Source organism: Uloborus diversus, chromosome 7 (assembly GCF_026930045.1).
Source record: "Uloborus diversus isolate 005 chromosome 7, Udiv.v.3.1, whole genome shotgun sequence".
NCBI classification, from domain to species: domain Eukaryota; kingdom Metazoa; phylum Arthropoda; class Arachnida; order Araneae; family Uloboridae; genus Uloborus; species Uloborus diversus.
This window is the reverse complement of record NC_072737.1, coordinates 141639070-141657040: the sequence shown is the minus strand read 5'-3', so window position 1 is coordinate 141657040 and position 17971 is coordinate 141639070. Positions and strand designations below refer to the sequence as shown.

At 33.0% G+C, this 17971-nt stretch overlaps 3 protein-coding genes across 3 annotated transcripts in view; 2 read left to right on the top strand and 1 right to left on the bottom strand.

The window, feature by feature from the left end:
• LOC129225885 (U3 small nucleolar RNA-associated protein 18 homolog) overlaps positions 1-9682 on the top strand; it is a 49812-nt gene extending 40130 nt beyond the window's left edge. The window contains 1 exon segment of the mRNA XM_054860415.1: positions 9584-9682. Within this exon segment, the coding sequence (XP_054716390.1) occupies positions 9584-9608 (25 nt within the window). The 3' untranslated portion in view covers positions 9609-9682.
• Positions 9683-13272: 3590 nt separating this feature from the next.
• Positions 13273-15637, bottom strand: LOC129226915 (regulator of MON1-CCZ1 complex-like). The gene is made up of 2 exons (XM_054861545.1): positions 15633-15637; positions 13273-15316 (listed from the first exon to the last, which is right to left on the bottom strand). Exons 1-2 carry the CDS (start codon positions 15635-15637, stop codon positions 13348-13350), a joined length of 1974 nt encoding a protein of 657 aa, XP_054717520.1. The 3' UTR covers positions 13273-13347.
• A 449-nt stretch (positions 15638-16086) lies between these two features.
• On the top strand, positions 16087-17715 carry LOC129226096 (uncharacterized). The gene has a single exon (XM_054860689.1). It carries the CDS (start codon positions 16167-16169, stop codon positions 17577-17579), a length of 1413 nt encoding a protein of 470 aa, XP_054716664.1. The 5' UTR covers positions 16087-16166; the 3' UTR covers positions 17580-17715.
• Positions 17716-17971: the final 256 nt, after the last annotated feature.

Below are 17971 nucleotides of genomic sequence, written 5' to 3'. Positions count from 1 at the left end.
TTAGTAAAATGAATTTGTTCAGAAATTCATGCAACTAGAAATTACTAAAAAATATATATTTTGTTCCTTTAACTAGTTCTTCAACCTCACCTATTGTTCTTTAATTTTGTACATTCCATTTTCCCTTGGAGGTTGAGAAGTTTACACCCCCCAACAATGGTAGTTTGGTTGCTTCTGCAACTACCTATGAAAAACTCTTTAAGTTTTCCCATACTAGTTCTAGATAAGCTATTCATACTAAGATAAGAGGGTAACTAGTTTATTGATTATTGTTCAATTTCAGTATTACTTAGGTGTTTGTGTAGTTTATCTCTGTAGAGATGTTTGTCAACTTTACGTATGTTAAATGCTTTAAGATAATTCCTCTTGAATCAGAGCCAAACAAACTGAAAATGTCAATAACAAAAATGTTTTTACACTGAAAATTTGTTCGATTCGGGGGGGGGGGGGGGTAGAGAGCTAAGTTGTTGCACAAAGAGCTTTAGACATTTTGCCACACTTAAAAGTCTTTGTTCAAAAGGCAAAGGTTGCAAATGTTGAACTGAATACAAATACCTATGACACAGTAAAATCAATGTTGAAGTTCAGTGAAATTTTGGAAGCAAAGTTCGGTTTCTTAATTTCAGTTGCATCAGAATTGCAAGGTTTTTTAAATAAGATTCTAAGCTGGTAAATCAATGGCCCATTTCCTATGTGAAGAGATGTATTTGATGTTTAAAAAATTTAATGAAGTAATTTCTTAAAAGTTCTCAAAAATTCCCAAAAGACAAAAACTTACAAGTTCCCCCCCCCCCCCCCCCCCCAAAAAAAAAAACAAAGCCTGTTTGAAGGATGGATGTAATAGTTTGAAATATAAAAACGTAACATGTATGAAATGCCACGTAAGCGCAGCCAACCATTAAAAAATAGTAAAAGTAGCTAAACTAACCTTTAAAAACGCACATGGAAAAATTTTGTTTGGGGTATGGAAATCATCCTGGAAAAGTCAGGGAAGTTCTTTTTTTGAGTGGAGACCATGTTTTTCCTAAGGAGCTGTATTTTGACTGTCATGTTGGCTGGGAGAAATATCACGTTCACATTTAAAGCCCAATGGAACCCTCCACTCTGTGCTTCAAACATGGTTTCCTCTTTTGTTCTTTCATATTTTGAAATTAATTCAAACTATTTTTAACCCCCGACACACAAAGGAAGGGAGTTATAAGTTTGACTAGTCAGTTTGTTTTAACTATGAATTGATTAGATTAGACCCATTTAGCTTTAATGTACTTTTAGGCAGCTTAAGACACTTTTGGACAGTAAAAAACCACCTATGTTGTCCAAAAACCAGTTTCAGACGTCCAAAACCCCAACCCTGAGCATTTGGAAACTACTTTATAAAAAACTTCAGTAGCCAGAGAGGTTTATTTTTATTCCCCATTTATTTTTCTGAAATAGTTATGTAGCTATAAGTACAGTTTTATCAATCTATAAAAATTTGTTTTAGAGCTGACATCTCATGTTCATTTAAGTTCAGTAACGTTTTAATGGTTGTCATTGAATTGAATGGCAAAACATAAATATATTTGACTCTTCCTTCATTTTTTTTAGTACTGCTAAGTTTCCATGCTTGCAGGGGGTGCCAACAGGGGGGGGATTATGGCGCAAGTTGCACCATCAAAATTTTTGGGGGGGATTTTTTTTTTCCAGAAGGTTTTTTAAATTTAGAACATGAAATTTTTGAATTTTGGAAAGAAAAAATATTCAAACTCATTCAACAAGAAGTAGAAGCATTAATTATACTTTTTTCCGCGTACTTTCAGGCCCGTCTCTGTAGCAAGCCTCCCTCCCCTCTCTGTTTTTCAGAAGTGTGGCCGCCAATTTCATTTTAGCAATGCAACTAACGAAGAAAAAGGAAAACTCTTCGTTGTTTTAAAAAATTAAAATAGTAATTATAAATGAACAAGTGAAATAATAGTGACAAAAAGTATTTTTTTTCTGTCAAATTTCAATAGAAAACTAATCTTAAAATACAATTTAGGAACATCCATGATTCTCTTTTATCATGAGTAAGTAAAAGCCTCAGAAATGTGCACTTCAAAACATTTTTATTGACACAAAAAAAAAAAAAGTATTCAGTACAGTACACTCTTTCACTCGGCCCGCAGAGTGCGTATGTCTGTCAAATCGGGAAACTATGGGCTCGGCTCAAATTAAAATCATTGTGCATAGAGTAAAATTTGAATAATGGGATGGAGGACGACAGGCGACCAAACTAACGTGTTGCACGCCTTGTCTCTTGGCGGCCCTGGTTATACAAAACCATGCTTCATGGTTCTGCAGTTAAATAAAAATAAAAATACATATATAAATAGGACAGACCATAAGATGGGGGGTGGCCGAAACATTCCCATATGTATATACTTTTTTCTTTTTTTTTTTTTTTTTTTGATGAAAAATGTTCTGAAAATCATTGCTAAGTGGAGAAAAATCTATTGGTTGCCGAAATAAATTTGAAATAGAGATAGAGAAAAAGAGACATTCAAAGTATTATGATGAATACTCACAGCAAAAGTTCTAAATGTTTGAATGTAAAAATCGTAAGTAAATCAAAGTTTGATCAAGAGATGCAGGTGCCAAACTGAAAGGAAAGAGTGGAGAACTCCAAACCCTTCTTTTTTACGTCCCCAAAGCTGGCCTGAAAGTGAGTTTTTTTAAAACTTAGGTTTTGAAAAAATCCCGGGAAAACGTTCTCAAAACCCCATCTCTTACCCTAATGTCATTAAAGATGACCTACACCTAAGTATTTAGGACTGCAATTTCGAAAAGCTGTGAGGAGTGCTCCCAACGTAAACTCAGAGAAACGTCCTCTCGATTAATCATTCATCATCATTCAAGGTCGAATAAATTTCGTCTTTTGGACTTTAATTTAAAAAAAACTCCCCGAGGTATCCCGAAACTGTCGTTCTTCAAATATTACCGAAGATCTTTAAAAGTTTCATTGTTAAGGCTTCAATTCAGAAAATTTTTCGAGGGAGATCTCCAAAACCTTCTACTCCTCGAACAGTATTTAAAATTGTCTACGATTGCGTTAATTGAATTTAATTTTGAAAATTTGCCAGGGGAGGACGCCAAATCTCTCTATCCATTAACAGTACCGAAAAACTTCTAAAACTGCGTTTTCAACACATTAAAATTTTTTCGAGAGAATGCTCCCCCCCCATCTCTCTCTCCGCCAACATCATCGAAAAATGTCTTAAATCTCGCTTTTAGTGCTTCAATTACGAAACATTTCTGGTCTCGAGCTCCTTCAAAACTCCCCCTTCCATCGAAGGTTGGCTTAAATTACGTTTTCGGAGCTTTAATTTCAAGAAACTGGCGGTGCACTAAATTTAAACAAACAAAAAAGAGTCTACAATCGCGTTTTTTAAGGCTTCAAAATTTCAAAAAATTTCGGGGGAGGGGGCGTATCTCTCTTCCCCTTAATATCACCATAGATCATCTAAAACTACATATTTCAAACTACAATTTTCAGAATTTTCCCGGGGGAGAGCCCCCAGACCTCCCTTTACGTGTCACAATCACAAATAACTCACAATTGGGAATGCGTGCTTGAAGTTTGCATTTTGAAAAATAATAGAAAGATGACCCTGAGTCTCTTCCTCCCTTAACATCACCATAGGTCGTCTAAAACTGTGTTTTCCAAATAACCATCTTGAAAATTCCCGGGGGTGAGCCCCAGACCCCCTCTTCCGAACATAATTAAATATATAACGTAGGATTGTGTTGAGAACTTAAATTTGGAAAAATTATCGGGAGAGGCTATCCTGGACCTCCTCTCCCCCTTCCTTCCAAACTTAAAATATAGTCTAAAACTGCATTTTTATGTCTTCAATTTCGAAATAATGCAAGAAGGTAGCCCTCCGACACCTCTTAATTCTGATTGAATATTATCCTTACGATTAAATTTATATTGCTAGTATTAAGGTCTAGTAATATGGCTATCCCTGCTAAACCAGAAGCCGAATCTTCTCTCACTCTCTGCATATTGGATCATGCGTTTGAAACAATTAACGGGCCACCAAAAGCGTACCCCCTCCCCTCCCCCGTTTTTTTGACCTAGCGACGGCCCTGGTACTCTTTCCAAAATTTAATAACCGTGTCTCTTTTTCAATGAAGGAAACATCACAGACGGCATGGAGTTAGTGTCCATTTCAAAGCTGGATCAGACAATTTTATTTCTTTCCAATTTTTTATAAATTTTCTGGAAGTAGCACAATTTTGCATGATGAATGCGTGTGTAAAAATGATGAGAGGGAGAGATATCAAAAATGTTTTATTGCTTGCAATAATTCTGACCAGTATGCTCTAGTCTTCCATATATTCATTTGCACCTCGACAATCGTTAAAAAGTAGTTTTGAAGTTTGCGAATAACTTATTTTTTATCCCTCCAATTGAAAATTAATATATTTTCTTCATTAACTAGCTTAAGTTTGTGAAGAATTTTTTATTTCATTTTACTCCCATCTTCTCTACAATTTTTAAACTGATTGTTTCAATTTATCATTAGATGATTTTTATTAAAACTTTCAGTGACGTTGGTTTTCGCTGATGGAGGTAGAACAGTCTGTTCTTAAGGTGTTTAAATTATGTTTCGTAAATCATATTTACTTTCTTCTATATCTGATATGTATGGAAGGATATTTGATTCATTAAAATTTTCGAGTTCTGATTTTCGATGTGTGCTGAATAGCTGAATCCATTTTTGAGCATTTCCGACATGACATTCATGACATATCTGTCATGGTGTGTCTGATCCATCTTTTTTGGATATGTAACTTCAATTTTGGAAAACTTCCAGGAGAGCGCCCCCACTGTAGCGGCAGAAGAACACCCTCTTTATCATCAAGAGCAGGGCCGCGCTGTCCCTATGTGCGAGGTTGTGTGGCGCACGACGGCGCCAGACTCAAAAAGGCGCCGGGCTCTAACAATCAAAAATGCTCCAAATTGGGGGGATCTCTTTAACAATAAAAAAAAAGAATGAATTTATCATTATATCCATGGTCCGATAAAGCCAAAGTGATACCCGGGCCCTTGCAAAATTCGGTGCCCCACTTAGAAAAAAATCTGCACATTTTTCATGTGAAAGTTTTCAAAAAAAGGAAGAAATAAAGAAATTTACCCCATTATTCGTGGAATATCAACTATGTCATGTTATCATGCATAACAATATTGTAAGCCCTTTTGCATATTTTTTACTTGTGCGTAATATTTCATATTGTAGACAACAATTTTGGCTATCTTTTTAGTTCCAAAAAGTAACGACTTGACCATAATTACTCGATTCCCCTCCCTTTCCCCCTCTTTTTCTGTAACACTATTTGTGTGTCAAAAAAAAAAAAAAAAAAAGCTTTGGGCAATGTATTTGTTTTAGATGTCATATTCAATGAATTCCGTATTAAAAAAATATTGGTTTTACCGGAATTAATTTCAGTTTCAGATTTTTAAGACGAGATATCCTTTATATTTCAATTTAGAAACAGTACCCTGTTGTCATATTTTAACTGGCATAAAAGTTTGATTAACTTTTCATCAGTTACATATTAGAGAGATTTTTTGGAGCGACACATTATAACTTTGATATTTAAAATATTTTCTTTTCCAAAGCGCATTAGCATATCAGAGGACCTACTGAACTCCAAATAACTTCAAGATATGAAGTGAAATCGTACACTGTAATCCAAAATTAAATAAACATTTTTACACATTGTTTTTTTTTAAAAATTAAATGCTAAACGTAATTTTTCTACGTCATATTTGTCTACATAACCTGATTTCAGGTGTTGACTATATTTTCGCCAAACGCCACTGCTTAAAGGCGCTCAAAATACATTTGCACGACTGCGCCGATCAGGCTTGGCGCGGGTCAAGAGTCATCTAAAACTGTTTGTCGAACTGCAATTTTGAAAAATTCATAGAAAAGAGCCCCTGATTACTCCCTCTTTCCTTAACATGATCAGACAAGCCTAGAGTTGCGTTTTTGGAGTATCAATTTCAAACAATTGCCGGGGAAATGGCACTAAAATTCACCTTCCACTAACATTATCCCGATCTATCAAAACTGCGTTTTTAAAGCTACAAGTTCGAAAATTTAAGTGGAGCGCCCCCCCCCCCCCCTACTCTCGTTATCATCATTAAAAAATCGTGTTAAATTTGGTTTTCAGGGCTTCAATTTCGAGAAAATTCCGGGAGAGATTCCAAAAACTCGTTTTCTTAACGTTCGCTACAATTGCGATTTTAGAGCTTCAATTTCAGAAAGTTGCTTTTCCTGCAACCATAGATAGCGTTTTTAAGACTTTAATTTTGGAAATTTTCCTGGGACAAGCCCTAGGATCTCTTCTTTCCCTAACATTACCACAGATAGTCTAAAACTGCGTTTTTAGAACTACAATTTTGAAAACAAAGGAAAAGCCCTCTTTCACACAACGTTAACTATCTACAACTGCGCTTTTAAGAGCCATTATTTTGAAATTCAGACAAAAAACGGAAATTTTGGCAGTGACCATTTTTGATTTTCCTAATTTTTTTATGTCTCAAAGTAGGCCATAAGAAGTAAACATTCTGAAATTTTTAGCTTTCCAAAATATTTTTTTCGCTCGTTAAAAATTCCCAAAGTGTGACGTTTTGCAGCGCTTTTTAGAAAAATTCTTAAAGTCGCATTTCAGTGCGCTTTAGCTCTTTACAGAAACACCACCCCACGGTTATATTTATATTTATTGGTTGTACTGTATCTAGTGATGACGACTTCATAGTTATTTTGGTTGGGGGTTGTTGCTTTCTTCAGATAAGGGGTCGCAAAGTATGGATTTTATCCGTTTTCGCGCAAATTGAACCCGCGTTATTTCCCCCAAAAAGCCACCCCCCGCAAAAAATGTAACATATACTGAAAGTTTATACTATGAAGAGAGTAAATTACACAAAATTTGTTTGAGGTTTAATTCTTTTTAGGAGAAAAATGCCCAGATATTTTTCAAATTATCAAAAATTGTGCTTTTTTGATCACAATTAACTCAAAACAGCATCACTAGGAATAAAAACCTTTTATATATTATGGTACCTGGCTATGTGTAAAACATCATGAAAAAGAAAGCATCATGGGATCTCTTCTTGTTTTCCAGAAAATAATTTTTTTTGTAGCTCATTTTATGCGTTTTCTCGTACGTAAAACGTGTGTCCAGTATGCAGATTAGATCTTCTAAAACTTTAAGGATGTAGTAAGAATGTATATATGTGTGTATAGAGAAAGAAAAAGACTAGTAATACTTTATTTTTCTGATTTTTACAAATTGATGGTATTTTAATTGCAGGTAATTCAGAAAACGATAAATCGATATCATATATATATATATATATATATACACACATATATATATATATATAGATTTATCGTATCAATCCCAAAAAATTTCTTTCTTATTTATGGGCGTAGCAATGGAAGAAATATCATGAACAATATCTGTTTCACTTTCCTCTAAATGCCTTTTTTCTATGTCATCTTCAAATACCTCTAAAAGGCTGTTGGTTCTTGATAAATCAGTATTATCCGCTTTTTTTTTCCTTTGTACCTCGGTTAAAAGCAGCTTCAATTTGACTTTTTGTCAGATATTCGTTCGGTTGGAATATTTTTATGTCTTCAATCATCTCTACTCTCATTGCATGTTCTGCAACAAAAGAGAAAACAAAGAAGAAAACATTTTGGAAATCTCATGTGAGGGGTGGGCTCTCCCAACTCGTAAAAGAACACAATTTTCATTGAAACAAATAAAATTTCTTTATGAAAAGTTCCTTTATGGTAAAAAACCGGCAGAAAACAGACGTCCGACCAAGTAGAACATGCAATGAGAACAAAGATGATTGAAGACATAAAAATATCCCAACCGAACGAATATCTGACAAAAAGTCAAATTCAAACTGTTTTTAGCTGATATCCCAAGCAAGAAAAAGCGAATAATACTGATTTATCAAGAACTGATAGCCTTTTAGAGGTATTTGAAGATGACATAGAAAATAGACATTTAGAGGAAAGTGAAGCAGATATATATATATATATATATATATATATATATATATGATATGGATTTATCGTTTTCTGAATTACCTGCAATTAAAATACCATCAATTTGTAAAAATCAGAAAAATAAAGTATTACTAGTCTTTTTCTTTCTCTATACACACATATATACATTCTTGCTACATCCTTAAAGTTTTAGAAGACTTAATCTGCATACTGGACACATGTTTTACGTACGAGAAAACGCATAAAATGAGCTACCAAAAAAAAATTATTTTCTGGGAAACAAGAAGAGATCCCATGCTGCTTTCTTTTTCATGATGTTTTACACATAGCCAGGTACCATAATATATAAAAGGTTTTTTTCCCTAGTGATGCTGTTTTGAGTTAATTGCGATCAAAAAAGCACAATTTTTGATAATTTGAAAAAAATCAGGGTATTTTTCTCCTAAAATAAATTAAACCTCAAACAAATTTTGTGTGATTTACTCTCTTCATAGTATAAACTTTCAGTATATGTTACATTTTTTTCGGGGGGTGGCTTTTTGGGGGAGATAACGCAGGTTCAACTTGTGCGAAAACGGATAAAATCCATACTTTGCGACCCCTTATCTGAAGAAAGCAACAACCCCCAACCAAAATAACTATGAAGTCATCATCACTAGATACAGTACAACCAATAAATATAAACATAACCGTGGGGTGGTGTTTCTGTAAAGAGCTAAAGCGCACTGAAACGCGACTTTTAGAATTTTTCTAAAAAGCGCTGCAATACGTCAAACTTTGATAATTTTTAACAAGCGAAAAAAAATTTTCGGAAGGCTAAAAATTTCAGAATGTTCACTTCTCATGACCTACTTTGACATATAAAAAAATTATAAAAATCAAAAATGGTCACTGCCACACCTTGTCTGAACTTCAAAATAATGGCTCTTAAAGTTTCAATATACCGAGAAGAGCACACCAAACCTTTTATCCCCAAAACATTACCAAAGATCGTCTAAAACTGGTTTTAAAACTATAATTTCAAAAATTTTACGGAGGAGAAACCCCCGAACCCCCTATCTAAGTGACAATAAAATAAGATTCATATTGTATACATTTAGTCATGACTCCATTCCAAGCTAGAAAGTTGAATCCACTCTTCCTGTAATTGTTCATACGTTTGAAAAAAAAAAATAAGGTGTAGCAAAATTCAGGGGTACCTGAAACTTGTTTACTCAAGGTGCGCGTTGTAAAATTTGGGAAGGCAAGGCAGGTCAACAATCCAACAATATTTCAGTTCAAATGCTATTTTTTAGCGCTACCCCCCCCCCCCTCATGAATTTGACTTCAAATTAAACACTCTAAAAACTGTTATATTTAACCCGATTCGAAAGCGAGAAAATTTTTGGGGGGGAATTTGCGCCATTGAGCTTGGGGGGGATGGGCACCCCTGCATGCTTGATCATTTTTCTAAGATGTTTTCAAAAATAAATGTTGAATATATTCTTAATTCCTTAACCCTAATATTTTGCTTTCTCTCTATTTTTTAGGTTGAAGCACTTTGACAACTATTAAAATATTGTATTCATTGTTTTATCTCTGTACAAATATATCATTTTATAAAATAAAAAAACGTTGCTTATTTTTTTAGTATTCCATCCTTATTACTGTTTGTCATTAACAACAACTGCTCATTTTGCATGATTTTATCAGCACTATTTGAAGCATATTCTTAACTAAATGCTGAAAGGTATATTGGATTTTAGCAAAGTCTAACCAGAACTAAATGAACTTAGTTTCTCATGAAAATAATGATTTTAAGCACAAATCCAGAAGGGGGATCATGACCCCCCCCCCCCCCCACAACAACCAAAGATGACCTAAAACTGTATTTTGGGAGAAGGGCTTTAGAATGTTTTTGTGACTTAAATTTTTGCATGTTGTTTTCCCACTTATTTTATGTAATCCTTTTTTATTTTTTTGATAAATAAAAAATAGAATTTTTGATGATATTGAAAATAATTCTTTTTTCTGAGGTTTACATGCCATGAGCAAGTTTTTAATACATTGACCTTATTTTTAAATCAAAAATATGCACATTATATTAAATTTTATTTATTTTTTCTGACCTCATTTCACCTTCATGGTGGAAAAGGTTGAGCAAAAATTATTAAAAACCAGGTGAACCCCAATTTTTGCGTCCTCCCCCTAACAGGGTAATTTTCTTGTAAATACATCCCATATAGCAGAACAAGATGCATGATCCTCTAATAAACTATGATAAATTTATGATACATAATGAAAAATAATGATAGTAAAATTACAAAAATACTAATGTCTATCAGATGCTGCTGGATGGTTAATTTATTTATAAAAAATCAGTACACTGCATTGCAGTCCTGACTTTAATTGCATATCAAGAGCATTCAAATCGCTAAAGAAAAACAGCACGGACCTAAATTTTAAGATGTCCTCACATTATATGTGTTGTATTGTTAATGATAAATAAAGACCCCACTCCCTCCCTCCCCCCAATAATTTATGCGCATTATGATTTGAAATTTTGTGTTAAAACATTTTTTTCAGTCCTTTATATAAAAAGAAACAAAGTCATTTTTTTATCTTGTATATTTATTAAATTATATACATCAATATTTTAAAAATAAATAGAATTCTTGCAAAATAACAAATTCAACTTTGCAGTACATTTTTCTTTCTAAAACTAAACGTCAATAGTACAGAAACAAATTATCACATAATGAAATCACATGTAGAAAGTATTGCTTGGGAGAGATTGAACAGATATTAGTGATATAAATATACATAAGAAGCTCATTTGCATACAGATGCTGTTATGTTAAACTCTCATACAAAAAGGATAATGCTAAATTTTTTGTACTATTTCTTAACGACTATTTTTCGCATTTAAAAGAAAACAATATTGAATAAGAATACCTTAAAAAATCCAGTAACAACTGTGCAGTGATGAAGCAAATAATAAAGTTATAGGGACTTTCAAAAGAAAATAGGCTGTGGTTCAGAGGAAATTATACAATATACCTTTGATCAGTCCTAAGATATGTTCGCATAGAGCAAACAGTTGGTTATTTTGATGACGTCACTGTGGGGGTTCATAGGATGTTCTTATTACCTGAAAGTGCATCTCGTTAGTTGCCGGTCGACAGTGGTCAACCGGTTACTCTATGTGAACATACCCATGGTGTTTAGCTTAGCATGAGCCACCTCTTTAGGAAAATTTGCATAGTTTGTTGATACAGTGATCCTAATGGCAAGAAAGAACAAATCCAAGAAAGAAAAGCTAGTTCAGAAATTCATTACTAATTTTTAAAATAACTGAACCAAATATCCTTACAATTTTGTCTTTCGTGTCATTATTAATTGAAACCAAAAACGACAGTAAAACTTATACCTTCACTATTTAACTTCCATATTAATAGCAGTAGTTCTACTTTTATCAACTTGAACTATACTCCATTCCTTTGGACGAAACATGCCGGCTATTTTTGTGTGAGTTAAAAAAAGTACATAAACATAGAGAATTTTTTGATATACAGAACAGAGTTGCTCTACTTCATCACTGTGAAAGTAATATAACAAAAGCAGGAAAAGTGGATGCGACTTCTAATCATAGAAAACATTTAAATTCGATTACTTTTTGAAAATCCATTTTTTTTAAAGGAAAAATAGCATTGAATTATAAGTGAACTAAAACAAGAGACTTATTTAAGACTTTCAAGCCACTTGATTTTCCATAAACATAAGCCTCCTATCTTCCACTTTTTAATATTATTAACTTGTGCTTGTATCTGAGTACCACTCCCCCCCCCCCCTCACCAATTAAACAGTGCTTTTACCCTGTTAACTATAACATCCAGTTGAAATGAGCAATTTTCTCACATGTGTACACTGGGGAAGAATTGAAATTATACCATTTAAAATATTTTACAAGGGCTTTACTATGTGAACATTTTTGTTTTATCAAGAAATTCTAATTTTTCTGATTTCGTGAGTTCATTTTGCATTTGCTAAAACATAGTTTCTCAACAAAGTACGACATTAAAAATTCAATCATAGATTTAATCATGTTCTTAAAGTTCATGTTGAGAATTTTTGTACTAAATGGTCGTTGTGGATTCTTCATTAAAAACCCCAAGTAACTCTTAAAGATGACTTGATTCACCATTATAAGTATCTTCAACGCCCCCACCCCCTCCAAATCATTCTTCGCACTTTCATTCGCACCCTTGTTGAAACAACTTGAATGGATTGAATAAAGTTCACCTTTTTTGTTTTCATGATGAAAAACTTTCTTAATAAACTCAGTTTTTATTGCTACATTTTTCTTTCGTTTGAACATTTTACTTTTTCACCAAGATTCAAAAGAGCATAAAACAGTACATTCATTTTAAAATTAAACAAATTTCACAAAATTGTGTTCAGTGTGGTAGTTATAACACAAAATATTTGAAACATCTGCTCTCAATAGTAATTTACATTTTTCTAAGAAATAAATATGTTTGAACAAAGAAGGAAAAGTTTAAAACCACTTGAATGGATAGGAGAAGTTAATCTTTTAAGATATGAGATAATATAGATCCATATAATATATTAAGAATTGATAAATAAAGTTCATCCTTCATCTACAATGTTAAACCATGCACAAAATTTAATATTTTTATATTGTTGATTTTACTTTTATAATTTATTTGTACCCATAGGCTTCTATATATTTAAAAAGCAAGTTGAACTATGGAAATGAGCAGCTCAATGAATTTTGGTACACTTTGTAATAGTATAATTATACAAAAATATATGTTTAACAATTCTAAGAAACTGCAGTTAACTAACTCAATTATTAAATGAATAAGTTAAAATAGCATTTGTTTCATTATATAATTTTTGGTAAAACTTAAACCAAACTGATTGAGCATTGTCTCATTAAGGTTGATAAATTCATTTTTAAAAGATGTAGTAATTAAAAAAGTAAAATTAATTACATTCAAAACAATAATTAATATACTCACAACAAAACTTCATCTGAAAATAAATTTCCTATTTCAAATATCAAAATGGGAAAAAAAATTTGTAAGTAAATTATTAAAATTTAAATAAGTGATTACTTTTCTATAAAAATATGAAACTTAAAAATTTTTGTCTTTTAATTTGCTTTGCTTCATTTTTTTCTCTACATCATAAATTTTCCCCCCCTATTAAACAGCATACACATTATATTGAAATAATTTAATTAATGCTACTTCCAAGAACGTTATTAAGCTTAAGAATTTAAAATAATTTAATCCAAAATAGTTTCCGAACTTTGTGTTGAGCCAAACAAATTTTCAAAATATTTAACATAAATTTCACAGTGTTCACCAGGTTCAAAATCGGGTGATCCTCTCAATCTTACATTCCTCTGTTCAAAAAATTTATACACAGAATAAAAAATACAAGGATCACCCGTAAGCTTAGCAGCACTTAGATATTTGGGAGCAGAAAGGCTATCAACAGATCCACAACTTCGAACATAGGATAAGGCTTGTAAGATTTTCTGTTGAGAGAGCAAAACTTCAACAATTTCTTCATTAGAGTTCTGCAATCGTTTGAGCATATCGAGAGCCAACTGATAGGAGGGAGGGTATACACCTTGTAACGATAGCATCAAACATGCTAGCTGTTTTGAGTCACTCAAAATATGATATTGGAGGAATTGATGCAGCTGATAAAACTGTTTATTTTGAACTAAAACATTTATTAATAGTTTACATAAGAAATGTTGAACATATTGTTGATGTTGGATTAGGGAGCGAATATATTCTATTAAAACGGCAATGATAAACTTTCTTTTGCTCCCATTTTCATTTTCAAACACAGAAAACACATGCGTATACATATCAGACTGGTCTATCACAGCATTTGAATGAAAATAATTTACATTCTGAGAATTAATTTTAGAAGATTCCATTTTTTGAAAATCAGCATTCTGTTTATAAATAAGATTCAACTTATCTAAAATCTTCGCTATTGTCCTCAAAGGCAATTGTTGATTCGGGAGGAGCGCATCTCGACACACTTGTAATATGATCGATTTGGACTTATTTCGCAGAGTTAAAAAATCCACAAGCAAACATTTTTCAGAAATCACATCCACCAGAGGCTCACAGTTCATGTTTACGTACCATAAGCAACCAAGTTTGGGATCAATTATGATGTTGGGTTGGAAAACAACCCAATTCGGAGAATAGAGTTCACAACTGACTTCATTATCAACTGAAGCATTGTGGCTTGGGATTGTAGGTACTTTCAGTTTGAAAGGCTTGATAGGACACTTTGAGACCACTGGAGAATGATAGGATACAAACCCATCTGAATCGCCTGGTATTTGTATGTCATAAAGCATTGATTCTTTGGAGGCTTGGTGATGAACAACAATAACATTGTCTATGACATTAATAGCAAAACGGCCACTTTTATCCAATTTCAAAATGTGTGTTTTGCGAGGGGGACCATCTTTAATAACACTATAAACAACAATTTCAGCACCAGGAGTCCCTACTGATCTAGGCTGATGTCTCAAAACAAATATACATATTTTGTTATATACTGTTGCAATACTAACATCTCTTTCCAATAAACAAACCTTCTGTGTTTTTGGCACTGCTGGCAAATCAATTTCAAATTTCGATAATTTGTACGCAGCCCCTGGACGGAATTGGAAAGGGTGCATAACATTGCATAAACTTCCTGATGATAACAGTAACAATGAATTTTCTGGATGAAAAACAAACCAGTTGACTGAGACATTATAAATTTTCAGAGATTTCAGACTATGTTTTTCAGGAATCACTTGATAGTGCTCAATTCCGTGATCTGTAACAAACACTATCTCATTCGTATGTGTCCATGAAAATCCTAATATTTTCGTAGTCTTGCCCTTACAACTTTGAGAATATTCCAGACTATCGGGCTCACCGTTGAAATTAATAAATTCGATTGACTTGTAACTTCTTTGAACAGAAAGAATTTTTTTATCTGGGGAAAATTTTATTGACATCACTTCTCCTTTATCAAGCATTCTAAAACTGATGGATGTTTTGTCGGATGGTCCTTTAACGACGACTCCCGTAGTTCCTCCGGATCTAACAGCAAAGACTTGGCAGTTTGCTTCATCGAAAAATACATTGGTAAGTTTACTAACAGGTTCAAAACGAACAGTATCCAAACCCAATTCTAATATATATCGAGAAGAATTTGACATCTCTACACTTCACAACAAGAAAGTGAGTTAAAGAGTTTCACCCACCAAAAAATAATATCATTAATATGGGATCATATAACAGCACACAAATTTGGACTAAAATATGTTCAGAAATTTCAAAGAAAAAATAAATATGCTTTTTGAATTTATAACTATTTTAGACAACTAAATTGCAAATGAAGAGAGAATTTACAATATTTACGCTTGACAAAGATGAGCAGTTAAAACCCCTCATCCCATTACCTATTTATATTTTGTATACCTGCCCTTAGAGGATTAAATAGCTTTTCACGGTTACAGCGATGGATTGATAAGTATTTTGCCACATGTTCTTTGGATATGTAGAAATGAAGTAAATAAATGTACGCAAGCAAAAAAAATCAATGTTTATTAATTTATTTATTTTCCTTTTTTTTTATCTTTCTGAGCTTTAAATACTAATCTTTAGTAACTTGTAAAGTAAGGTAAATTAGGAGAGGTTTGGCTACAGGTAGAGCTGACTTCCGGTGGTTACTATGGCAACGCATGGAGGGCGATTTTCATTGGCTAGGCCGATCCGAGGAAATTAATGATTAAAATAGGGAAAAAAAAACCACCGCCAAAATATAAATTATTGAGTGTCAGTTTCCTTTCTTCCTTCTGTAGAAATCTGAACTTTCCTTGAAGCGAATAAATTTTAAAAACAAAGGAAGCGGACATTGTATTTCCGTTTAGTACAAGCGCAAACTGTACGGCAGTAACGATGACGTCAATATTTAGAAACAAGTCGTAGCGCTACCGGTGTTGGCCAGTGTCCAGTATTAATAACTTTGTCTTGTTTCTGGTTTTGTGCTGTTTGAATCGCTTAAGAAAGTTGCATGATGGCTAATAAAACCAGTTTGATACAGCAGCTGTTAAAATGTGGAGTCTTCAACGTAGGAAACTTCATTTTAAAAAGTGGAATATCTTCTCCAATTTACATTGATTTAAGAAAGGTTATCCAGTTTCCTGATGTGATTCTAGGACTCTCTAAAGCTGTTCGGAATAAACAAATTGAAGCAAATATCGAGTCCAGTGTTATATGTGGTGTACCTTATACCGCACTACCAATTGCATCTGTATACTCTGTTGAGTATAAGATTCCTATGGTTATGAAACGAAAAGAGCAGAAAACTTATGGCACTAAAAAACTTGTTGAAGGGATTTTTGAAACTAGAATTAAGTGTCTAGTCATTGAAGACATAGTTTCCAGTGGAATGAGTGTCATTGAAACTGTAGATGCATTAAGAAAAGAAGGTTTGATTGTTACTGACTGTATTGTTATTGTGGATAGAAAACAAGGTGGTTGTGAAAACCTAAGTGAGCATGGAATCAAGCTATACCCCTTATTTAGTATAACTGATATTTTCACTGAATATTGTTCAATTAATCGTATAGATGATGGGCTTATTTTAAAAGTTAATACTTATCTGGAACAGAATGCTCACATTCAAATTGAGACTAAATCCAATTCCAAACCATTTGGAGAAAGAGCCAAGCACTGCAATAACCCTGTCTTGAAGAAATTATTTGGAATAATCAACAAAAAGAAATCGAATCTCTGCGTTGCAGTTGACATTGTCGATTGTCAACAAGTTCTAGAGTTGGCTAAACTTTTGGGCCCTCATATTTGTGTTTTGAAAACACATGTTGATATTTTGAAAGATTTCAGTAAAACATTTATTGCAGAGCTAACTAAAACAGCTCAGGAGTTTGAATTTCTATTATTTGAAGATAGAAAATTTGCTGATATTGGTAACACCGTAAAGCATCAATATAAAGATGGTATGTACGCTATTCAGCAGTGGGCTGATATTGTGACTGTTCATGGCATTGCCGGAAGTGGAGTCATCGACGCCCTGAAAAGTGCTGTGGGGAATGAAGCCAGAGCTTGTATTCTTGTGGCGGAAATGAGCACGAAAGGAAATTTAATAGATGAGACATACACAAAAAGAATAGTCGAAATGGGTGAAAGGAATTTGGATTTTGTCATGGGATTCATAAGTCAACATAAGCTAATTGAACATGATAGTTTATTGCATATGTGTCCTGGTGTAGGAATACATGAAGAATATGATAAACTAGGGCAACAATATAAATCTCCAGAGAAGGCTATTGAAGATGGAGCGGATGTAATAATTGTAGGTAGAGGAATTACTCAAGCTGTGGATGTTTCCAAAACTGCTATTGAATATAAAAATAGAGCATATGATGCCTACTTAAAATACATAGCCAAAGAAACTAAAGTTTAGTGTTTATAGAAGCAAAATTTTGTGCCTTGGTAAAATTTTAATGCTTGCATTTATTTTTACAATTTTATAATACTTTCAAAAGTAATATACAGTATTTTTTCTCATTTTTGTATTAATAAATAATTGTTTACTTTCATGTATTTTATTCCATCTTTCTTTATTATACTATAACCTTGAAAATAATAGAAATAATTATGGAAAAGGAAAGAAAAAATAGTTAAGGGGAGGTGGGGCACGTTGGTTCGCTTTTTTACACATCATTTTTATCTCATCAAAAAATTTAATGATCAGTTCGATTTTCTACACTAGGTTTCACTAAACACTTCTCTACCCCACAGATTTTTTGGAAGTGTTGAATTGATAAACATTTTTTATATTAATTTTTAAACGGA